The sequence below is a fragment of the Ranitomeya variabilis genome, chromosome 3 (assembly GCF_051348905.1).
Source record: "Ranitomeya variabilis isolate aRanVar5 chromosome 3, aRanVar5.hap1, whole genome shotgun sequence".
Classification (NCBI taxonomy): Eukaryota; Metazoa; Chordata; class Amphibia; order Anura; family Dendrobatidae; genus Ranitomeya; species Ranitomeya variabilis.
The window spans coordinates 83,763,528-83,786,083 of record NC_135234.1 but is presented as its reverse complement, the minus strand read 5'-3'; the positions used below and the strand labels follow the sequence as shown (position 1 = coordinate 83,786,083).

General features: G+C 42.0%; 1 protein-coding gene across 3 annotated transcripts; it reads left to right on the top strand.

Moving 5' to 3' along the window:
• Positions 1-6,536: 6,536 nt before the first annotated feature.
• Positions 6,537-11,840, top strand: CRYBA1 (crystallin beta A1). Of its 3 annotated transcripts, none has more exons than XM_077299421.1 (6): positions 6,537-6,603; positions 8,311-8,375; positions 10,678-10,796; positions 10,900-11,041; positions 11,136-11,290; positions 11,380-11,824. In XM_077299421.1, exons 1-6 carry the CDS (start codon positions 6,573-6,575, stop codon positions 11,525-11,527), a joined length of 660 nt encoding a protein of 219 aa, XP_077155536.1. In that variant the 5' UTR covers positions 6,537-6,572; the 3' UTR covers positions 11,528-11,824. The 3 variants fall into 3 exon arrangements, with proteins under 3 accessions (XP_077155536.1, XP_077155538.1, XP_077155537.1); XM_077299423.1 differs by having other exon boundaries at positions 11,148-11,290; positions 11,380-11,816; XM_077299422.1 differs by having other exon boundaries at positions 6,543-6,603; positions 8,314-8,375; positions 11,380-11,840.
• The last annotated feature ends 10,716 nt before the right edge of the window (positions 11,841-22,556 follow it).

Here is a 22,556-nt window from a genome sequence, read left to right as displayed (position 1 = left end):
GGCAGTTTTTCAATCCTAAAACCTGCTGTGCGCACAAACTCCTCATCAATGAGATTTGTGGCAGAACCACTATCCACAAAAACAGTGATTGGCAGCTCTCTGCCAGCAATAATAACTTTGGCAGGAAGCATGCATTGAGAAACCACCATGGAGGATATGCATAAGCTCAAATTGGTCTCCTCCACACCCTCTGAGCTTAGAAATTTTCCGCCGTTGCGTTTTTCCTTAGACAGCAGAGGACAAATGTTAACAAAATGACCAGTTTTTCCACAGTAAAAACAGGCTCCCTGCTTCTTGAGCACAGGGGCTCGATGCTTAACATGTGACACCCCTGATATTTGCACAGGCTCCGTGGGCTCACCTGCAGCAACCTCACGTGAACCTACACCTTCTCCCATAGGCGGCGTCTCAGGCTCCCCCTGACGCAAACGGCGATCAATGCTGACAACAAGACTCATAGCGGAATCCAGAGAAGCAGGAGCCTCGAACATCAGGAGGGCTTCTTTAACCCTTCCAGAAACCCCATGAATAAACTGACTCCGCAGCGCGGGATCATTCCACTGAGTGTCGACCGCCCAGCGGCGAAATTCAGAACAGTAATCCTCTGCAACACGCTCCCCCTGTCGAATAGTGCGTATTTTAGATTCTGCTAAAACCATTCTGTCAGGATCATCGTAAATGTCTCCAAGAGCAGAAAAAAAACTCTCCACTGAATTAAATGCAGCAGAATCAGAAGGTAACGAAAACGCCCATGCTTGAGGATCCCCGTTTAGTAAAGACAACACTAGGCCCACATGCTGAGCCTCATTACCTGAGGAGATCGGGCGCATACGAAAATAAAGTTTGCAAGCTTCCCGAAAAGTAACAAATTTACTGCGTTCCCCAGCAAACCTTTCAGGCAAAGGAAACTTAGGCTCAGCAACTCTACCTGCCGCTCCAGCTTGCACATTAGATACTGCTAGTCCCTGTTGCTGCACTGCCCCCCTCAACTCAGTGACCTGTAGGAACAGCGCCCTCAACTGGCGGGTTACGGAAGTCATGGAATCCATGGAATTCAAATAATGTTGGCCGATTATAATGTCACGGGAAGCCTAGGTAGGCAAGAGCTAATAACCCAGGCCCCTGCGATTTCCCTCAACTCTGGGAAACCCTGACTGACCCTCTCCCAGAGTTTACACTAATGGTGTGCATGTCTGGGCCTCCACCCTCACCCTGTCTCCTGTTTCAACCCTAGGCTGAAACCTCCACCCACCACCCAGTGAAAAGACCACTAACCAATACCCACAGTTAGCACAGACAAGGATAACAGAAAATATACACCACGCCGCAGTCACTCAGGAATACGCAATAAATGCACAGGGCAAAACAAATACAAATATAGGTAGGAGGAAAATATGACAAAGGGAAATATACACCACCAGATACGATACTCCTTTTCCTAGACCACCACTCCAGACCGAGATAACCAAGCACAAGACAGAAGCTGTAATCGGCGACGCCCAATGTTCAGAAGAACAATTTAAAGGCAGTGGGCGTGACCCAGCTTCCAATCCGAGCACCAGCTAAATTAACCCCGGACCAGCTAGACAAAATCTAGCCGACGCCACTGAGCGCATAGTGGACAAAAGCGGAATTACCGCTGTCTGTCGAACGCCCTAGTATGAACAGCGTCCGACATGACAATAAGTTTGTGCTTTGGTCTGATGAGTCCAAATTTTAGATCTTTGGTTCCAACCACCGTGTCTTTGTGCGACGCAGAAAAGGTGAACGGATGGAATTTACATGCCTGGTTACCACCGTGAAGCATGGAGGAGGAGGTGTGATGATATGGGGGTGCTTTGCTGGTGACACTGTTGGTGATTTATTCAAAATTAAAGGCATACTGAACCAGCATGGCTACCACAGCATCTTGCAGCGGCATGCTATTCCATCCGGTTTGCCTTTAGTTGGACCATCATTTTTATCAACAGGACAATGACCCCAATCACATATCCAGGCTGTGTAAGGGCTATTTAACCAAGAAGGAGAGTGATGAGGTGCTACGCCCGATGACCTGGCCTCCACAGTCACCAGACCTGAACCCAATCGAAATGGTTTGGGGTGAGCTGGACCGCAGAATGAAGGCAAAAGGGCCAACAAGTGCTAAGCATCTCTGGGAACTCTTTCAAGATTGTTGGAAGACCATTCCCGGTGACTACCTATTGAAGCTCATCAAGAGAATGCCAAGAGTGTGCAAAGCAGTCATCAAAGCAAAAGGTGGCTACTTTGAAGAACCTAGAATATAAGACATAATTTCAGTTGTTTCACACTTTTTTGTTAAGTATATAATTCCACATGCGTTAATTCATAGTTTTGATGCCTTCAGTGTGAATGTACAATTTTCATAGTCATGAAAATACAGAAAAATCTTTAAATGAGAAGGTGTGTCCAAACTTTTGGTCTGTATTGTATATACAGCTCTGGTAAAAATTAAGAGACCACTTTAAAATGTTCAGTTTGTCTGATTTTTCTCTTTATAGGCATATTTTTGAGTAAAATGTAAATTGTTATTTTATTCTATAAACTACTGACAACGTCTCCGAATTATTTATTATTCCAAGCAATAAATTTTGTATTTTTTTTCTGACCTTTCAGACCTCAAATAATGCAAAGAAAACAAGTCCATAATCATTTAGAAACAACAATACTAATGTTTTAGCCCAAGAAGAATTCAAAAATCAATATTTTGTGGAATAACCATGATTTTTAATCAAAGCTTTCATGCGTCTTGGCATGCTTTCCACCAGTATTTCACACTGCTCCTGGCGCAAAAATGTAAGCAGTTCTTCTTTGTTTGATGGCTTCTGACTATCCATCATCCTCTTGATTACATTACAGACCTTTCCACGGGGTTCAGGACTGGAGAGTGGACTGCCCATGACAGGATTCAGATGTGGTTCAAATGACAGGATTCAGCGAAGCATGGTTCAAATCCTGCGCCAATTTGCGGCCGGACTGCATCTGTCGCTGATTGTTTGCAGCTGGCCGGACGCGACCAATTAGTGAAGCCAGGGCCAGCTCCAGGTTTTTGAGGGCCCTGGGCGAAAGAGTCTGACAGCTCACGTAGCATAAAACACAGCCCACATAGTATATAGCACAGCCCACGCAGTATATAACAGAGCCACGTTGTATATAGCACAGCCACGTAGTACATAGCACAGCCCATGTAGTATATAGCACAGCGAGGTAGTATATAACACAGCCCATGCAGTATATAACACAGGCCACTCAGTATATAACACAGCCCACGTAGTATATAACACAGCCCACGTAGTATATAACACAGCCCACATAGTATATAGCAATGTGGGCACCATATCCCTGTGAAAAAAAAGAATTAAAATAAAAATTAGCTACCGTATATACTCGAGTATAAGCCGAGATTTTCAGCCCATTTTTTTGGGCTGAATGTCCCCCTCTCGGCTTATACTCGAGTCATACCCAGGGGTCGGCAGGGGAGGGGGACCGGGGGCTGTATAATGCAGGTCCCTGGCTGCCCGGTGCCCCAGCTTCTTCCTGTACTGAGCGGTCACGTGGTACCACTCGTTACAGTAATGAATATGTGGCTCCACCTCCCATAGGGGTGGAGCCGCATATTCATTACTGTAATAAGCGGTAACGGTGACTGCTCAGCACAGGGAGAATCTGCGGCGCCGAGGAAGCAGGGGCTGCACCGCACCAGGAGCAGGTGAGTATAACGGGGAGGGGAGCGCAGCACTGCGCGATATTCACCTGATCCTCGTTCCGGCGCACTCCATATTCAGCGTCTTCTGCAGTGACGCTCAGGTCAGAGGGCGCGGTGACGTAGTTAGTGCGCGCCCTCTGCCTGATCGTCAGTGCAGAAGACGCTGAAGATGGAGCGGCGCCGGAACGAAGTCAGGTGAATATTGAAAGTGCCGGGGTCCTGAGCGACGGAGAGGTGAGTATGTGTTTTTTTTTTTTTATCTCAGCAACAGCAAATGGGGCAAGTGTCTGTATGGAGCATCTTATGGGCCAATAACGTTTGTGCAGCACTATATGGGGCAAGTGTCTGTATGAGGCTGTAATCAACGTTTGTGCAGCACTATATGGGGCAAATATCTTTATGGAGCATCTTTTGGGGCCATAATCAACTTTGTGCAGCACTATATGGGGCAAATGTCTGTATGGAGCAACTTATGGGGCCATAATCAACGTTTGTGCAGCACTATATGGGGCAAGTGTCTGTATGGAGCATCTTATGGGGCCATAATCAACGTTTGTGCAGCATTGTATGGGGCAAATGTCTGTATGGAGTATATTATGGGCCCATAACGTTTGTGCAGCTCTATATGGTGCAAATATCTTCATGGAGCATCTTATGGGGCCATAATCAAGGTTTGTGCAGCACTATATGGGGCAAATATCTTTATGGAGCATCTTATGGGGCCATAATCAACATTTGTGCAGCATTATATTGGGCAAATGTGTCTATGGAGCATCTTATGGGGCCATTATTAACCTTTATGCAGGATTGTATGGGGCATATTTTAATATGGAGCATCTTATGGGGCCCATCATAAACGTTATGGAGCATTATATGGGGCTCCTGATTCAATATGGATATTCAAAAACACTTAACCTACTGATGTCCCAATTAATTTTATTTTTATTGGTATCTATTTTTACTTTTGACATTTACCGGTAGCTGCTGCATTTCCCACCCTAGGCCTATACTCGAGTCATTAAGTTTTCCCAGTTTTTTGTGGCAAAATTAGGGGGGGTCGGCTTATACTCGGGTCGGCTTATACTCGAGTATATACGGTATATACTCACCTTCTGGCGGCCCCCGGATTCAGCCCAGGCCTTTAGTGATGGTCCTCGCGACGCTCCGTTCCCAGTAATGCCTTGCGGCAATAACCCGTGATGATGTAGCGGTCTCGCGAGATCGCTACGTCATCTGGGGTCATTGCCGCAATGCATTCTTGGGACCGGAGCGTCGCGAGGAGCAGGAAAGGCTGGCGCGGACGTCGGAAGGTGAGAATATAATGATTTTTTTTTTTTTTTCAATTATTTTTAACATTCTATGTTTTTACTATTGATACTGCATAGGCAGCATCAATAGTAAAAAGTGAAGCGGTGTTTAAATCCCGCCTCGATATCGCTGATTGGTCGTGGCCGGCCGTGACCAATGAGCGACAGGTGCTGTCTGGCCGCGAATTGGCGCGGGATTTGAACCACGCTTCACTGGTTGGTCGCGCACTGTTTTTAAATCCCACGCTAATGTCGCTGATTGATCGTGGCCTACCGGGTGCAACCAATCAGCGACGCGGGAGACGCTCCGTTCCCAGTAATGCCTTGCGGCAATAACCCGTGATGATGTAGAGGTCTCGCGAGACCGCTACGTGATCTGCGGTCATTGCCACAATGCATTCTTGGGACCGGAGCGTCGCGAGGAGCGGGAAAGGTGTCGAAAGGTGAGACTATAATGTTTTTTTTGGGGGGTTTTGTTTTTTAACATTATATCTTTTTGCTATTGATGCTGCATAGGCAGCATCAATAGTAAAAAGTGAAGGTGTTTAAATCCTGCCCCAATATCGCTGATTGGTCGCGACCGGCCGGGTGCGACCAATCAGCGACGCGGGATTTCCGTGACAGACAGACAGACGGAAGTTACAGACAAACAGACGGAAGTGGACCTTAGACAATTATATAGATATATAATATATATATAATATTTATATATATACAGTCACGGCGGGGGTATGGCACTTGGGACCCTTACAATCAGCTATCATCCGCTCCGCTGGTGACCAGATGCAAACAGTGTACTGAACTGAAGCACTGTGGCTCAATGCCCTGTTTAATATCTGCACCCAGGTACTGCGTCTTATCTCTTATTCCAGCAAATTGGCAATAAAGTATAAGTACCCAGGAGCAGCTACCAATCACGGTAGAAGGGGTTGTTGTTTTAACGCTGTACATTGTTTACAGCTGGCCACAACCAGCGCAGATAACAGCTGATGGGTTGCAGTGCCCGGCGTCGGACCCCTCACTGGCTTAATATTGATTACCTAATCCTATTAATAGGTCATCAATATATTAGACCCATACAACCCCTTGAATGATTTGAATATTGTTCAAAAGAGGGGTGAGCGAGTGTGTGTGCGTGTGTGCGCGTAGGTAAATGTGTGCATTACCCAAAACTCCAGGTTCACTGTTGAAGAATTTTGTCTAAAGGGACAGATTGTGAAATCTGTAATTACAAGCCTTTGATTCCTGAATAAACCTAAAAATGTAAAGCATTTCCACTCGGAAATGGTGTTTAGTTTACTATATATTCTCTGTGGAAGAAGGGTTCAGTAGAGAAGTGAAGTCATTGCCAGTAAGCTCAATCATGCAGACAAAAATGTACATTGTGCAGGGCAGAGACTCAGACAAGGGGCTGGGATCAGAGGGGACAATAGTGCTGACAGTGTAATGCTGACACTGGGCGAAAAGTTGGCATTAAGACTTGTACTTTAGCTTTCTATATAAACCCTGAAGCTAGGTCATTTGGAGTAGGCAAGTGCCAGATGGAGATTCCCACAGTTCAGACTGAGCGAGGTGAGTCCATGACACTGATGGAGAACCAGTTCTAAACGTTCTTTTCATAGAGAAAAGCATAGTGGAATATAAGTCAACATTTAGGTAATGGTTCGCATAACGACTACTTATAATGGTTACGTTTTGAGCATAGAATCACAAAATATAGATGATAATCGTTCTTCTCTTACAAGATGGTTACAAGAACTTACAGTTATAGACAGCAGGGGCCCCCCAAAGCCAGTGCAGAACAATAGTAAATAGCAGCTTGAGCTAAGGATTGGGTTTGATGGCAGGATCTGAACACTTGAAAGTTAAAGCAAAAATAGGTTGAAAAAGAATCAGCCACTCACTTCCTATGTGTGGTAGATGGAGATCTTGGACGTTCTCTTCTGCGTGGTGAAGAATAGCTTAATTGCCGGAGAAGACAAAAATGTCCAGCTTAATCCAAAATAAAAGATGTGTTTATTTCATTTTAGCTAAAATCAATGTTCGGAATGCGTTGGTTTTTTAACATATCTACCATGGATTTTAACTAGGATGAAATAAACATCTTTTATTTCAGATGAAGCTGGAGAGTATTGTCTTTTCTTGCAATCACCGTTGAATGTTACATATGTTCTAAGGCATTGTACTGTGCGTGAGAAGGATAGTAGTCGAGGAATTGCTAGATTTTGCATATAGAAGTTGACAGTAAATATAGGATGATATCACACTCCCATCTTGCTATGGAATAAATCCAGTGAAACATTCTATTGATGGAAAATATACCTCTGTGGTTCCATGATATAAATCTTGATTTCAGATGTAACTCAAAAAATATCCAAGAAACGTGCAAAATGGAAAGTTTTGAATGTATTGGTTCAGAAGGTTTGCATTGGTTTATTTTTAAATTAATAATATTTGCATTTTTTTCACATATTTTAATTTTGTTTCAATAACACATATTGAGCGGGTTGGTGCATGGAAGGCAAAAAATGTATTTAAAGTAAAAGTATGTATGTTTTATGAAGACCAATCCTGCCCATATGTCCTATTCGAAAATATTGGGCCCAATTCATAATTGCATTTGAGCCTTTTTTTAGCTAGTTTTTGGTGTTTTCATTGGTGCCAAACTCTTCATTTTTATAGTTTATTTTATATGTGTTTGCCTGTTTTTTTTTTTTTTTCCCCATTGTGGGTGAGGTTTAGGATCTCAGGATGTTTTTAGCTCATTCATTATTTTAAACTTTTTGAAAATGCGTAAAATTTGTCACAAATGTACTCCAGTCCATCCCTATAGTGATTACATGTATAAGTTATTATGGTGAAATTTTTGCACCATTTTAAGAAAAGTGACTTTTTGAGTTAAAAGAAGCAAAAAAAAAAGTTAGGGTAAAAAATAAAGACCTTTTTTATTTTGCGGGCGACATTTAGAAAAATTGGGCCAAAACAAAATGCAAGGAATATCACAAGAGAAAAAAGAAAAGGAAGTTAAGAAAAACAAAAAAAATATGAAATGACATAGATCGGGTCACTTTTCTCAATAAGTCAGAGTAGAGAATAGCCGAGTAGTTTGGGTTCGTTCGTTTATTACGTAGTTCTCTATAATGTGCAGAATTTTAAGGTTACGTAGGTCATTTAAGGCTAGCCTAAAATTTAACTTTTAGACTGAATAGTAATAAAAGTTTTGTGATCACAAAACTATTTCATTGTTTAGATTATGATATATTTTTCTTTTTTTTCTAGAAGACATCACCTCTGAAAAAATGGCCCAAACTAACCCGCTTCCCGTTCCTCTGGGACCCTGGAAGGTATCCAATGATTGCTTACATAGGATAACAATAACATAGTTATGTAGAAGTAAAATACAATGCTATGACTGAATGTAGATTGTAAGCCTCAGTATCTGTCTTTTATCCTGAACTGGTTCCAGTGAGGAGATCATGTTATAGAAGAGCATTACCAAAAATGACTAAAAAGAGGAACATCGTTTATTTATTGTATTTGTCAGTGGCTCAAATAGTTTCTTATGTTTGGCACCAAGAACAAAAAAAACATAAGACTGGTGAAACAAAATAACCATTCATCATTCTTATCTGACTAAAGTAGGAAAGAGTCACAAAGGAAAAACAAGTTATAGACTTCACTAATCACATATCTGCATTATTATTATTATAACACAAAGACGATAGTTACCAACAGGAATATTGGACCCCCGCAGTTTACACGCAGTACTAATTAAAAGGAATCTGTCACCAGGTTTTTGCCACATAATCTGAGATAAGCATAATGTAGAGACAGAGTCCATGATTCCAGTGATGTGTCACTTTGTTGGCTGCTTGCTGTAGTGTCGATAAAATCAATGTTTTATCAGCAGGAGATTATCACTAGAGGACTAGTAAACCTGCTGCTATGTAGTCCTCCATATTCATGAGCTCTGCATAACCACACTCCCACCACTAATCGTCAGCTTTCTGCCAATCAGTGGTGTGGGCGGGGTTATATAGAGCTCAGGATTCAGAGAACTGCTAGATCTGCAGCAGATAAAACAGGGGTCTTATCAAACTGCGCAAGTAGAGCAGTAAGTGATATGATGTCAAAATTAGGTCTCTGCCCCTATATCAAGCTGATTTCCGCTGGGGTAGTAAGAATCGGGTGACTTATTCCCTTTAACCCTTCAAGACATGCACTGTATTTATACAGCGCATGTCATGTCTCCCACTATGATTTTGGCTCCGGCACTGAGTCCGCATGTTTTCCAGTATAGGACAGTTGATTTGATCAGCTGACATGTGCCCCTAACAGCAGCGGGTGGAATCGCGATCTGCCTGCGGCTATTAACATGATAAGTGCCACTGTCAATCTCTGACAGCGGCATTTAACAAGCACGCGCCAGAAGAGCGTCACAAGCCCCACCCATCAGCACCCCTGTCACATGATCGTCGGGCACCGATGGGTTGGCATAACAACCCAGGGTCTGCAGGAGACCCCTGTGGTTGTCATAGCCAATCTGGTATGAGCGCCGCCCAGTGGTCGTGTAGCACAAGCGAACAGAAGATTGCAGCTTCAGGTCTCCTATGGAGACTATTGAAGCATGTAAAAAAGTGGGAAAAAAAGGTTTTTAAAAATATTTCAGAAATTTAAAAGTTCAAATCACCCCCCTTTTGCAGCATTCAAAATAAAACAAAAAGAAAAATATCAAACATATACACACATGGTATTGCCCTGTTCAGTAACACCCGATCTATCAAAATATCTAACTAAAGCAATTGTCACCATCCACCTCTCGTGTCTCCCCTTTTCCTCATAGTTTGTAAGCTTGCGAGCAGGGCCCTCATTCCTCCTGGTATCTATTTTGAACTGTGATTTCTGTTATGCTGTAATGTCTATTGTCTGTACAAGTCCCCTCTATAAGTTGTAAAGCGCTGCGGAATATGTTGGCGCCATATAAATAAAAATTATTATTATTATAATATAAAAAGAATTAATAAGATCGGTAGACGGTGTAACGAGAAAAAAATTCAAAACGCCATAACATTGCAATAAAATGTAATAACAGGTGATCAAAACATCATGTCTATCCCAAAATAGTATTGATAAAAACGTCAGCTCGACACGAAAAAAAATAAGCCCTCACCCAGCCCCCGATCCCGAAATATGGAGATGCTACGGGTCTCGGAAAATAGTGCCTTTGGATTTTTAAATAAAAAAAGAACCTATACATGTTTAGTATCTATGAACTCGTAATGACCTGGATAATCATCAAGACAGCTCAGTTTTAGCATTTAGTGATCATTGTAAAAAGAAAAAAAGATTATGAAATTGCACCTTTTTTTTTGCAATTTCACCACACTTGGAATTTTTTTCCCGTTTTTTTAGCAAAAATAGGTGAGGCTGAAAGAGGTTCTCCACTCTAAAATGACAAGTCTGTAGTCACTCCATGTGACCCCAGACTTGTAGATCCTCCCGGGGCGCACACTGCGCACTGTGAGGATTCGTCAGTAGCCCATTAGTGATAGACTTGCATTCAGAATGGAAAGACATGTAACCAAGTTTCATGAAGCCTGACTCTTATGTGCAATATCCATGATATGAGACACATTTCTCTTGCAGATCACAGTGTATGACCAAGAAAATTTCCAAGGAAAAAGGATGGAATTTACTTCCTCCTGTGCAAACATCATGGAGTGTGGCTTCGATAACATTAGGTCTCTTAAGGTGGAATGTGGAGCGTAAGTGTTGAAGTATATGACTTGTTTTTAAGACTTCTGAAGATGCATTTTCCAATATACAGTAGTTCATGGCTTGATCATGGCTTGATTCCTATGCACACAGATGGATTGGATATGAGCACACAAGTTTCTGCGGTCAACAGTTCGTCTTGGAGAGAGGAGAATACCCTCGCTGGGATGCGTGGAGCGGCAGCAATGCCTATCACATCGAACGCCTGATGTCTTTCCGCCCAATCTGTTCTGCTGTAAGTGCAAATAAATTGGCAAAAAAAGTCTAAACAACTAATATAGACAGGTTTTCTTTCTAGTTTTGATGATTTCTGCACTTTACATCTACAGTTTGAATTGCAGAACCATAAGGAATCCAAACTGGTCATCTTTGAGAAAGAGAACTTCATTGGACGCCAGTGGGAGATGTGCGATGACTATCCATCTTTGCAGGCGATGGGCTGGGGCAACAATGAAGTTGGAGCCATGAGAGTTCGATGTGGCGCGTAAGTGCATGGATACAAGACACAATATAAATAAATTGAAGGAAAGAACTTTAATTGACTTTTGACCTTGATCTGCCTTTCGATTGCAGTTGGGTGTGCTATCAATATCCTGGCTATCGTGGTTACCAGTACATTTTGGAATGCGACCACCATGGAGGTGAATACAAGCACTGGAGAGAATGGGGTTCTCATGCCCAAACCTCCCAGATCCAGTCTATCCGACGCATCCAGCAGTAAAGAGCCAAAGCTCTCCTGTCACTTACCCTTGCCTTTGTTTGCGAGCGGTCGACGTTCACAGGCTTTCTGTGGTGCTACCAATCTCTTTTATTGCTAATATAGAGGATACAGAAAACTTTTAATGTACTGTGAATGCAGGTTGGGAAAATTATTTATTAATCGTACCAACTGCAAAAATGAAAAATAAATGTTCTTCTGAAAAAAAAAAAGCTCTGAAAATTTCAATTTTTTCATCGTTTCATTAAAAAAAAAATTAAAGTGCCTTTTGTACTTGAAAAGTAAGAATAATAAAATGTGCAGCACATGATGTTGTGACACTGTATCAAATGATAAGATTTTCTTCCATTAATTCTGGGAATGAATATTCAAGCCAAAGTTCAATAATAAGCAATATCATAATTTTTTAACAAGATGAATAACAATGAAGATATGAGCTCTGAAAATGTTTCACTTTATTACAAAAACAATTATTAATAATTAGTAATCTTGCACTTTTCACACTTGTCACTGGGGGGTTATTTAGACACAAACGCTCTATCATTTGAGGAAGAGTTTACAGCAGCTTCCTTATCATCAGAGGCAGGATTACATGTAACACCTCTATATACAGCTAAGAAAAGATCCACCAGTCAAAACAGGCGTGGTCAGAACTGACCCTGCTCCCCCTCCCTTCACAATGATTTTTACACACCCGCATTAGTAGCTTCAAAACAAAAGATAGTGTCAGGGTCTGTTCTTGTGGATTAACTGAAACGACAAGAAGTTAGTGTCTAAAATAGTGCTAGTGGCCAGAGTAAAAATTGCAAAATTGAACATTTATATTTTTAATAAAAATTGTGATATGAAAAAACACATAGTCTAATTATTATTTTTTAAAAAAAGTGTTCAGTACATTTAACACAAAAATCAGATGTAAACTATATTGTCTACTTACGAGATATTTTTACATAATCACTGGGAATATTATGACTCTGACCAGGGGCTTGTGGCTGTAACTCCTACTACCTATCACTGTTATTGGGGGTCTGTGGCTTAGGCCCCTTTCACACATCCGTGTCATGTGGTGACAGTTTTCACACGTACCGGAGACACGTACACAGGTAGACCCATTCAAATGAATGGGTCTATGCACATGTCAGTGTGTTTCCACAGACCGTGTGTACGTACGCAAAACACGCTGACATGTCTGTTTTTTACCGTCAGCACGGACGTCAAAACATCACGCAAACGTGCACATGGAAAACACACATTGGTGTCCTCCATGTGACACGCATCAGCACCGGGGAAGAAGCGCTACAGTAAGCGCTGTTCCCCGGAGGCAGGTGTTGAAGCTGGCACTCATCATTGTCCCATGCTCTGCTGGAGAGCAGAGGAGAATGATTTGCATTATATTAAAGTCTGAACAACAGTAGGTGGAGGCTTTTGGGACTCTTACCCCCATCATCCAACACCTGCTGCTGCTAATAACAGTGACAGTAGGTGCAGATGATCGAGGTATTCCACAGCCGCCGGCTGCGATCTAAAGGTATAAATTAATGAAAAACCTGACGTGGTTTCCCCCCTATTTTCTTTAATCAACCAGACAAATCTCACAGTTGGGGGCTGCATCCATCACCTGTCAGCTTCGGCAAGGTTAGTTATCAAGAATAGAGAGGTCCCCATGCTGTTTTTTTAATTATTTAAATAAATAGTTTTAAAAAAATGGCGTGTGGTCCCCCCCATTTTTGACAACCAGCCTTGCTAAAGCTCACAGCTGGGGGCTGGTATATTCAGGCTGGTAAGGGGCCATTGATATAGGCCCCCACAGCCTAAAACCAGCAGCCCGCAGCTGCCCAGAAAAGGCGCATCTATTAGATGCACCTTTTCTGGTGCTTTACCTGGCTCTTTCCACTTGCCCTGTAGTGGTGGCAAGTGGGGTAATATTTGTGGGGTTGATGTCACCTTTTAGGTGACATCAAGCCCACTGCTTAGTAATGGAGAGGCGTCTATAAGACATCCATCTATTATTAATCCTATAGCTGCATTGTTTGTAAATAAAGACACAGCAAGTATAAAATCATTTATTTGAAAAAAATACACAGACTCCTTTAATGTTCTAAATTAAACCATACTTACGGCAACACCTAATTCCCTGATGCCCTCGATCTCTTGTAATAAAAGTAAAATAAGAAGCCAACAATATACCATACCTGTCCGCCGTTGTGTTCCATGCTGTAATCCATATCTGAGGGCTAAATGGCATCTTTCACCAGCGGAGACCTCATCGAGGCCGGGCTAAACTGCAGTGACCTCAGGACTGTGGGAAAAAGCAGGTGATGATGTCACCGCTGGTGAATGATGCTGTGCTCTCAGCATCTCATTCACCAGTGATTTTCAGTCGGGATGGTCGCACCTTGGCACCGTCCTGGTTGAAAACTATTTAGCCCCCAGACATGGATTACAGTGTGGGACACAATGACGAACAGGTATGGTATATTGTTGGTTTTTTTGTTTTTCTTTTATTACAGGAGATCGAGGATGTCGAGGAATTAGGTGTTGCAGTAAGTATGGTTTAATTTAGAACATTAACCCCTTCACCCCCAAGGGTGGTTTGCACGTTAATGACCGGGCCAATTTTTACAATTCTGACCACTGTCCCTTTATGAGGCTATAACTCTGGAACGCTTTGACGGATCTTGGCGATTCTGACATTGTTTTCTCGTGACATATTGTACTTCATGTTAAAGGTAAAATTTATTCGATATAACTTGCGTTTATTTGTGAAAAAAATGGAAATTTGGCGAAAATTTTGAAAATTTTGCAATTTTCCAACTTTGAATTTTTGTGCCCTTAAATCACAGACATATGTCACGCAAAATACTTAATAAGTAACATTTCCCACATGTCTACTTTACATCAGTACAATTTTGGAACCAAAATTTTTTTTTGTGACGGAGTTATAAGGGTTAAAAGTTGACCAGCAATTTCTCATTTTTACAACACCATTTTTTTTTAGGGACCACATCTCATTTGAAGTCATTTTGAGGGGTCTATATGATAGAAAATACTCAAGTGTGACACCATTCTAAAAACTGCACCCCTCAAGGTGCTCAAAACCACATTCAAGAAGTTTATTAACCCTTCAGGTGTTTCACAGGAATTTTTGGAATGTTTAAATAAAAATGAACATTTAACTTTTTTTCACACAAAATTTATTTCAGCTCCAATTTGTTTTATTTTACCAAGGGTAACAGGAGAAAATGGACCCCCAAAGTTGTTGTACAATTTGTCCTGAGTACGATGATACCCCATATGTGGGTGTAAACCATTGTTTAGGCGCATGGCAGAGCTTGGAAGGGAAGGAGCGCCATTTGACTTTTCAATGCAAAATTGACTGGAATTGAGATGGGACGCCATGTTGCGTTTGGAGAGCCCCTGATGTGCCTAAACATTGAAACTCCCTACAAGTGACACCATTTTGGAAAGTAGACCCCCTAAGGAACTTATCTAGATGTGTGGTGAGCACTTTGACCCACCAAGTGCTTCACAGAAGTTTATAATGCAGAGCCGTAAAAATAAAAAATCATATTTTTTCACAAAAATGATCTTTTCGCCCCCAATTTTTTATTTTCCCAAGGGTAAGAGAAGAAATTGGACCCCAAAAAATGTTGTGCAATTTGTCCTGAGTACGCTGATACCCCATATGTGGGTGTAAACCATTGTTTGGGCGCATGGCAGAGCTTGGAAGGGAAGGAGCGCCATTTGACTTTTCAATGCAAAATTGACTGGAATTGAGATGGGACGCCATGTTGCGTTTGGAGAGCCCCTGATGTGCCTAAACATTGAAACTCCCTACAAGTGACACCATTTTGGAAAGTAGACCCCCTAAGGAACTTATCTAGACGTGTGGTGAGCACTTTGACCCACCAAGTGCTTCACAGAAGTTTATAATGCAGAGCCGTAAAAATAAAAAATCATATTTTTTCACAAAAATGATCTTTTAGCCCCCAATTTTTTATTTTCCCAAGGGTAAGAGAAGAAATTGGACCCCAAAAAATGTTGTGCAATTTGTCCTGAGTACGCTGATACCCCATATGTGGGTGTAAACCATTGTTTGGGCGCATGGCAGAGCTTGGAAGGGAAGGAGCGCCATTTGACTTTTCAATGCAAAATTGACTGGAATTGAGATGGGACGCCATGTTGCGTTTGGAGAGCCCCTGATGTGCCTAAACATTGAAACTCCCTACAAGTGACACCATTTTGGAAAGTAGACCCCCTAAGGAACTTATCTAGATGTGTGGTGAGCACTTTGACCCACCAAGTGCTTCACAGAAGTTTATAATGCAGAGCCGTAAAAATAAAAAATCATATTTTTTTCACAAAAATGATCTTTTTGCCCCCAATTTTTTATTTTCCCAAGGGTAAGAGAAGAAATTGGACCCCAAAAAATGTTGTGCAATTTGTCCTGAGTACGCTGATACCCCATATGTGGGTGTAAACCATTGTTTGGGCGCATGGCAGAGCTTGGAAGGGAAGGAGCGCCATTTGACTTTTCAATGCAAAATTGACTGGAATTGAGATGGGACGCCATGTTGCGTTTGGAGAGCCCCTGATGTGCCTAAACATTGAAACTCCCTACAAGTGACACCATTTTGGAAAGTAGACCCCCTAAGGAACTTATCTAGATGTGTTTTGAGAGCTTTGAACCCCCAAGTGTTTCACTACAGATTATAACGCAGAGCCGTGAAAATAATTTTTTTTTTTTTTCTCAAAAATGATTTTTTAGCCCCCAGCTTTGTATTTTTACAAGGGTAACAGAATAAATTGGACCCCAAAATTTGTTTTCCAATTTGTCCTGAGTACGCTGATACCCCATATATGGGGGGGAACCACTGTTTGGGCGCATGACAGAGCTCGGAAGGGAAGGAGCGCCATTTGGAATGCAGACTTAAATGGATTGGTCAGCAGCCGTCACGTTGCATTTGCAGAGCCCCTGATGTACCCAAACAGTACAAACCCCCCACAAGTGACCCCATATTGGAAACTAGACCTCCCAAGGAACTTATCTAGATGTGTTTTGAGAACTTTGAACCCCCAAGTGTTTCACTAAAGTTTATAGCGCAAAGCCGTGAAAATAAAAATTCTTTTTTTTTTTTCACAAAAATGATTTTTTAGCCCCCAGTTTTGTATTTTCACAAGGGTAACAGGATAAATTAGACCCCAAAAGTTGTTGTCCAATTTGTCCTGAGTACGCTGATACCCCATATGTCGGGGGGAACCACTGTTTGGGCGCATGACAGAGCTCGGAAGGGAAGGAGCGCCATTTGGAATGCAGCCTTAAATGGATTGGTCTGCAGGCGTCACATTGCATTTGCAGAGCCCCTGATGTACCCAAACAGTACAAACCCCCCACAAGTGACCCCATATTGGAAACTAGACCTCCCAAGGAACTTATCTAGATGTGTTGTGAGAACTTTGAACCCCCAAGTGTTTTACTACAGTTTATAATGCAGAGCCGTGAAAATAAAACATCTTTTTTTTCCCACAAAAATGATTTTTAGCCCCCCAAATTTTTATTTTCCTAAGGATAACAAGAGAACTTGGACCCCAGAAGTTGTTGTTCAATTTGTCCCGAGTACGCTGATAACACATATGTTGGGGTAAACCCCTTTTTGGGCGCACGGGAGAGCTCGGAAGGGAAGGAGCACTGTTTTACTTTTTCAACGCAGAATTGGCTGGAATTGAGATTGGATGCCATGTCGCGCTTGGAGAGCCCCTGATGTGCCTGGACAGTGGAAACCCCCCAATTCTACCTGAAACCCTAACCCAAACACACCCCTAACCCTAATCCCAACGGTAACCCTAACCACACCCCTAGCCCTGACACACCCATAATTCTAATCCCAACCCTAATCCAAACGTAAATGTAATCCAAACCCTAACCCTAACTTTAGCCCCAACCCTAACTTTAGCCCCAACCCTAACTTTACCTCCAACCCTAGCCCTAACCCTAACCCTACCCCTAACCCTAACCCTAAACGTGACTGAAATACGTGGCACTGAAATACGTGGCACTGAAATACGTGGCACTGAAATACGTGGCACTGAAATACGTGGCACTGAAATACGTGGCACTGAAATACGTGATACGTGGCACTTAAATACGTGGCACTGAAACACGTGGCACTGAAATACGTGGCACTGAAATACGTGGCACTGAAATACGTGGTACTGAAATACGTGGCACTTAAATAAGTGGCACTGAAATATGTGATATGTGGCACTTAAATACGTGGCACTGAAATACGTGGCACTGAAATACGTGGCACTGAAATACGTGGCACTGAAATACGTGGCACTGAAATATGTGATACGTGGCACTTAAATACGTGGCACTGAAACACGTGGCACTGAAATACGTGATACGTGGCACTGAAATACGTGGCACTGAAATACGTGGCACTGAAATACGTGCAACTGAAATACGTGGTACTAAAATATGTGGCACTGAAATACGTGATACGTGGCACTGAAATACGTGGCACTGAAACACGTGCCACTGAAATACGTGATACGTGGCACTGAAATACATGGCACTGAAATACGTGGCACTGAAATACGTGGCACTGAAATACGTGGCACTGAAATACGTGGCACTATGACTGTCAGAAAATGTTCATTAAACGGTTAGGGGTGAGGTTAGGGGTAGAGTTAGGGTTAGGGTTTGGATCCCTTTATCACCTTGATGGTGGTGGGTGGCTTTTCAGTGTGTTTTCTGTTTTTTTCGATAAAAATGCATGCGTTTTTAACGCAAACAAACGCATGTGCTTAAAAACGCAAGAAAATACTGCAGGTTGTATTTCTGAAAATGAACGCATGCAGAAAAAAACCGCATGCGTTTGAAAACGCGACCAAACGCGTACAAAAAAACCGCATGCGTTTTCAATGTTAAATATAGGGAAAAAACGCATGCGTTTTTTTGTGCAAAAAACGCTGCAGACAAAAACGGAAGTGTGAAACCAGCGACGCTTTTTATAGCAAAAAAGTTTTTGCGTCTCCACATTTTGAGACCTATAATTTTTCCACATTTGCTCCACAGAGTCATGTGAGGTCTTGTTTTTTGCGGGACGAGTTGACGTTTTTATTGGTAACATTTTCGGACACGTGACCGTTTTTGATCGCTTTTTATTCCGATTTTTGTGAGGCAGAATGACCAAAAACCTGCTATTCATGAATTTCTTTTGGGAGAGGCGTTTATACCGTTCCGGGTTTGGTAAAATTGATAAAGCAGTTTTATTCGTCGGGTCAGTACGATTACAGCGATATCTCATTTATATCATTTTTTTTATGTTTTGGCGCTTTTATACGATAAAAACTATTTTATAGAAAAAATAATTATTTTGGTATCGCTTTATTCTCAGGACTATAACTTTTTTATTTTTTTGCTAATGATGCTGTATGGCGGCTTGTTTTTTGCGGGACAAGATGACGTTTTCAGCGGTACCATGGATATTTATATCAGTCTTTTTGATCGCGTGTTATTCCACTTTTTGTTCAGCGGTATGGTAATAAAGCGTTGTTTTTTGCCTCGTTTTTTTTTTTTTTTTCTTACGGTGTTTACTGAAGGGGTTAACTAGTGTGGCAGTTTTATAGGTTGGGTCGTTACGGACGTGGCGATACTAAATATGTGTACTTTTATTGTTTTTTTTTTTTAATTTAGATAAAGAAATGTATTTATGGGAATAATATTTTTTTTTTTTTTTCATTATTTTGGAATATTTTTTTTTATTTTTTTTTACACATTTGGAAATTTTTTTTTTTACTTTTTTACTTTGCCCCAGGGGGGGACAATACAGATCGGTGATCTGTCAGTTTGCATAGCACTCTGACAGATCACCGATCTGATTGAAGTGCAGGCTGCTTCACAGTGCCTGCTCTGAGCAGGCGTCTGTGAAGCCACCTCCCTCCCTGCAGGACCCGGATCCGCGGCCATCTTGGATCCGGGTCTGGAGCAGGCAGGGAGGGAGGTAAGACCCTCGCAGCAACGCGATCACATCGCGTTGCTGCGGGGGGCTCAGGGAAGCCCGCAGGGAGCCCTCTCCCTGCGCGATGCTTCCCTGCATCGCCGGCACATCGCGATCATGTTTGATCACGGTGTGCCGGGGGTTAATGTGCCGGGTGCGGTCCGTGACCGCTCCTGGCACATAGTGCCGGATGTCAGCTGCGATATGCAGCCGACACCCGGCCGCGATCGGCCGCGCTCCCCCCGTGAGCGCGGCCGATCGGCTATGACGTACTATCCCGTCGGCGGTCATACGGGCCCACCCCACCTCGACGGGATAGTACGTCAAATGTCGGGAAGGGGTTAAAGGAGTCTGTGTAATTTTTTTCAAATAAAGGATTTTATTCTGGCTGTGACTTTATTTAACATATAACTATAGGATTAGTAATGGAGAGGTGTCTTATAGACACCTCTCCATTACTAAACTGTTTGCTTGATGTCACCTGAAAGGTGACATCAACCCCACAAATATTACCACACTTGCCACCGCTGCAGGGCAAGTGGGAAGAGCCAGGCAAAGAGCCAGAATAGGTGCTTCCTATAGATGAACCTTTTCTGGGCAGCTGCGGGCTGCTGTTTTTAGGCTGGGAGGGTCTATATCAATGGCCCCTTACCAGTCTGAGAATAGCAGCCCCCAGCTGTGAGCTTTAGCAAGCCTGGTTGTCAAAAATGTAGGGGACCCCAAGCCGGTTTTTTAATTATTTATTTAAATAATTAAAAAACAGCGTGGGGACCCCTCTATTCTTGATAACCAACCTTGCTGAAGCTGACAGCTGAGGGTTGTAGCCCCCAGCTGTGAGTTTTTCTGGTTGGCTAAAGAAAATAGGGGGGAACCCACGTCAGGTTTTTCATTCATTTATTTCCTTAGATCGCAGCGCGCGGCTGTGGAATACCCTGATCATCTGCACCTACTGTCACTGTTATTAGCAGCAGCAGGTTTCGAATGATGGGGGTAAGAGTCCCAAAAGCCTCCACCTGCTGTTGTTCGAACTTTATTATAATGCGCATCATTCTCCTCTGCTTGCTGGCAGAGCAGGGGAGAATGATGAGAGTCGGCTTCAGCACCTGCCATCGGGGAACAGCGCTTACTGTAGCGCTTCTTCCCCGGCAGCTGTCCGTGTAGTACTGATGTGGCACACAGGTGGCACACATAGTACACACATGGACATCTCCGGTACCGTTTTTTTCCGGTACCAGAAATAAACAGACGTGTGAAACCGGCCTTCCTGAGATTTACTGAGACCATAGCAGATGACAAAATTTCACAGAAATCTGAAAATATAATTTAGTCAGCCACTTTATTGTATTCTGTATATTCTACATTCTATACAAATTGACATAAAATTTGACTTCTTTACCAGCAACATTTGCTGACATGTAAAAAAAAATTTCAGTTTTAAAATAAAATCTGATTTGTAAGCAAAATTACAATTTCTCCAGGGTTTTGCTGAAGCTCAAGTCTAGATGATGGGACAATGAGTATAGGAAAATCAGCGGATGTCAATGACACAGGTCAAACGTCAAAAACAATGGAAAGATTTAGGTTCTTTCAAATATTAACCCTTGTTCAGCATTGTAATAAACAATATGCCCTCTCATTTTCCTTTTTCCTTGCCAGGAATTTCCAAGCAACTAAAGTACACACAGTTCTAAGAGATAAACTGAATCTGAGTATCAAAACAAGCAGTATGCCTAGTGATCGCACTCTGTAGAAGCAGCTGAATTTTCATGATAAAATCCAAACTAACATTATTTCATTTGCACGTTGGTAATTTTCTCTTTAGAGACATATCTGAAGGCATGCATAGGTGTGGAACATATAAAAAAAAATCTTTTCTCAGTTGCATTAGATGTCATCACTTGGAGCCAGCAGTTTTGTGTGTCCAAGATGTTGTATCCGATTCAACAAAGAATTACCGCATATTAGCGGAGTCTTATGTACACACAGGCTCATTCACAGAAACTCAAGACTGTTCTGGTCAATTTCCAGTCCAGCAAAAAAGCAGTAGATATGATTTGGTGCAAAAGTGGAGTAACACGTGCTCGTGCTTTGACATCTTGGATTATGAGAAGTCCAAGAAAATTTACACAAAAAGTTAAAGAACTTTAATGCAAAGTGCAATCCGATATAAAAATACAACCACAAAGAACAAAGAATCGAGAAATGACTAATCTTACCTGAAAGATCTGGAGAAGATCTGTATGGAGGAGTGGGCCAAAATCCCTGCTGCAGTGTGTGCAAACTTGGTCAAGAACTACAGGAAACATCTGACCTCTGTAATTGCAAATAACGGTTTCTATACCAGATATTAAGTTCTGGTTTTCTATTGTATCAAATACTTATTTCACGCAATAAAATAGTAATTCATTATGTGAAAATCATACAATGGGATTTTCTGGATTTTTTTTATTCTGTCTCTCACAGTTGAAGTGTAACTACAATAAAAACTACAGACCTCTCCATTCTTTGTAGGTGGGAAAACTTGCAAAATCGTCAGTATATAAAATACTTACAGTTGAAACCAGAAGTTTACATTCACTATATAAAAGACACACATGCATGTTTTTCTCAATATCTGAAATGAAATCAGAATAAACCTTTCCCATTTTAGGTCAATTAGGATTACCATAATTATTAATATTTGCAAAATGCCAGAATAATGAGAGAATGTTTTAAGACATTTTTATTACTTACTACAAAGTCAAAAGTTTACATACATTTCATTAGTATTTGTCACCATTGCCATTAAACTGAATAACTTGGGTCAAATGTTTGGGATCTCCTTCCACAAGCTTCTCACAATAGTTGGTCGGAATTTGGGCCCATTCCTCCTGACAAAATTGGTGTAACTGATCCAGGTTTGTAGGTTGCCTTGCTCGCACCTTGCCTCTTCAGCTTTTCCCATCAATTTTCAATAGGATTAACCCCTTCATGACCTTGGGATTTTCCATTTTTCTGTGTTCGTTTTTTCTCTCCCCTCCTTCCCA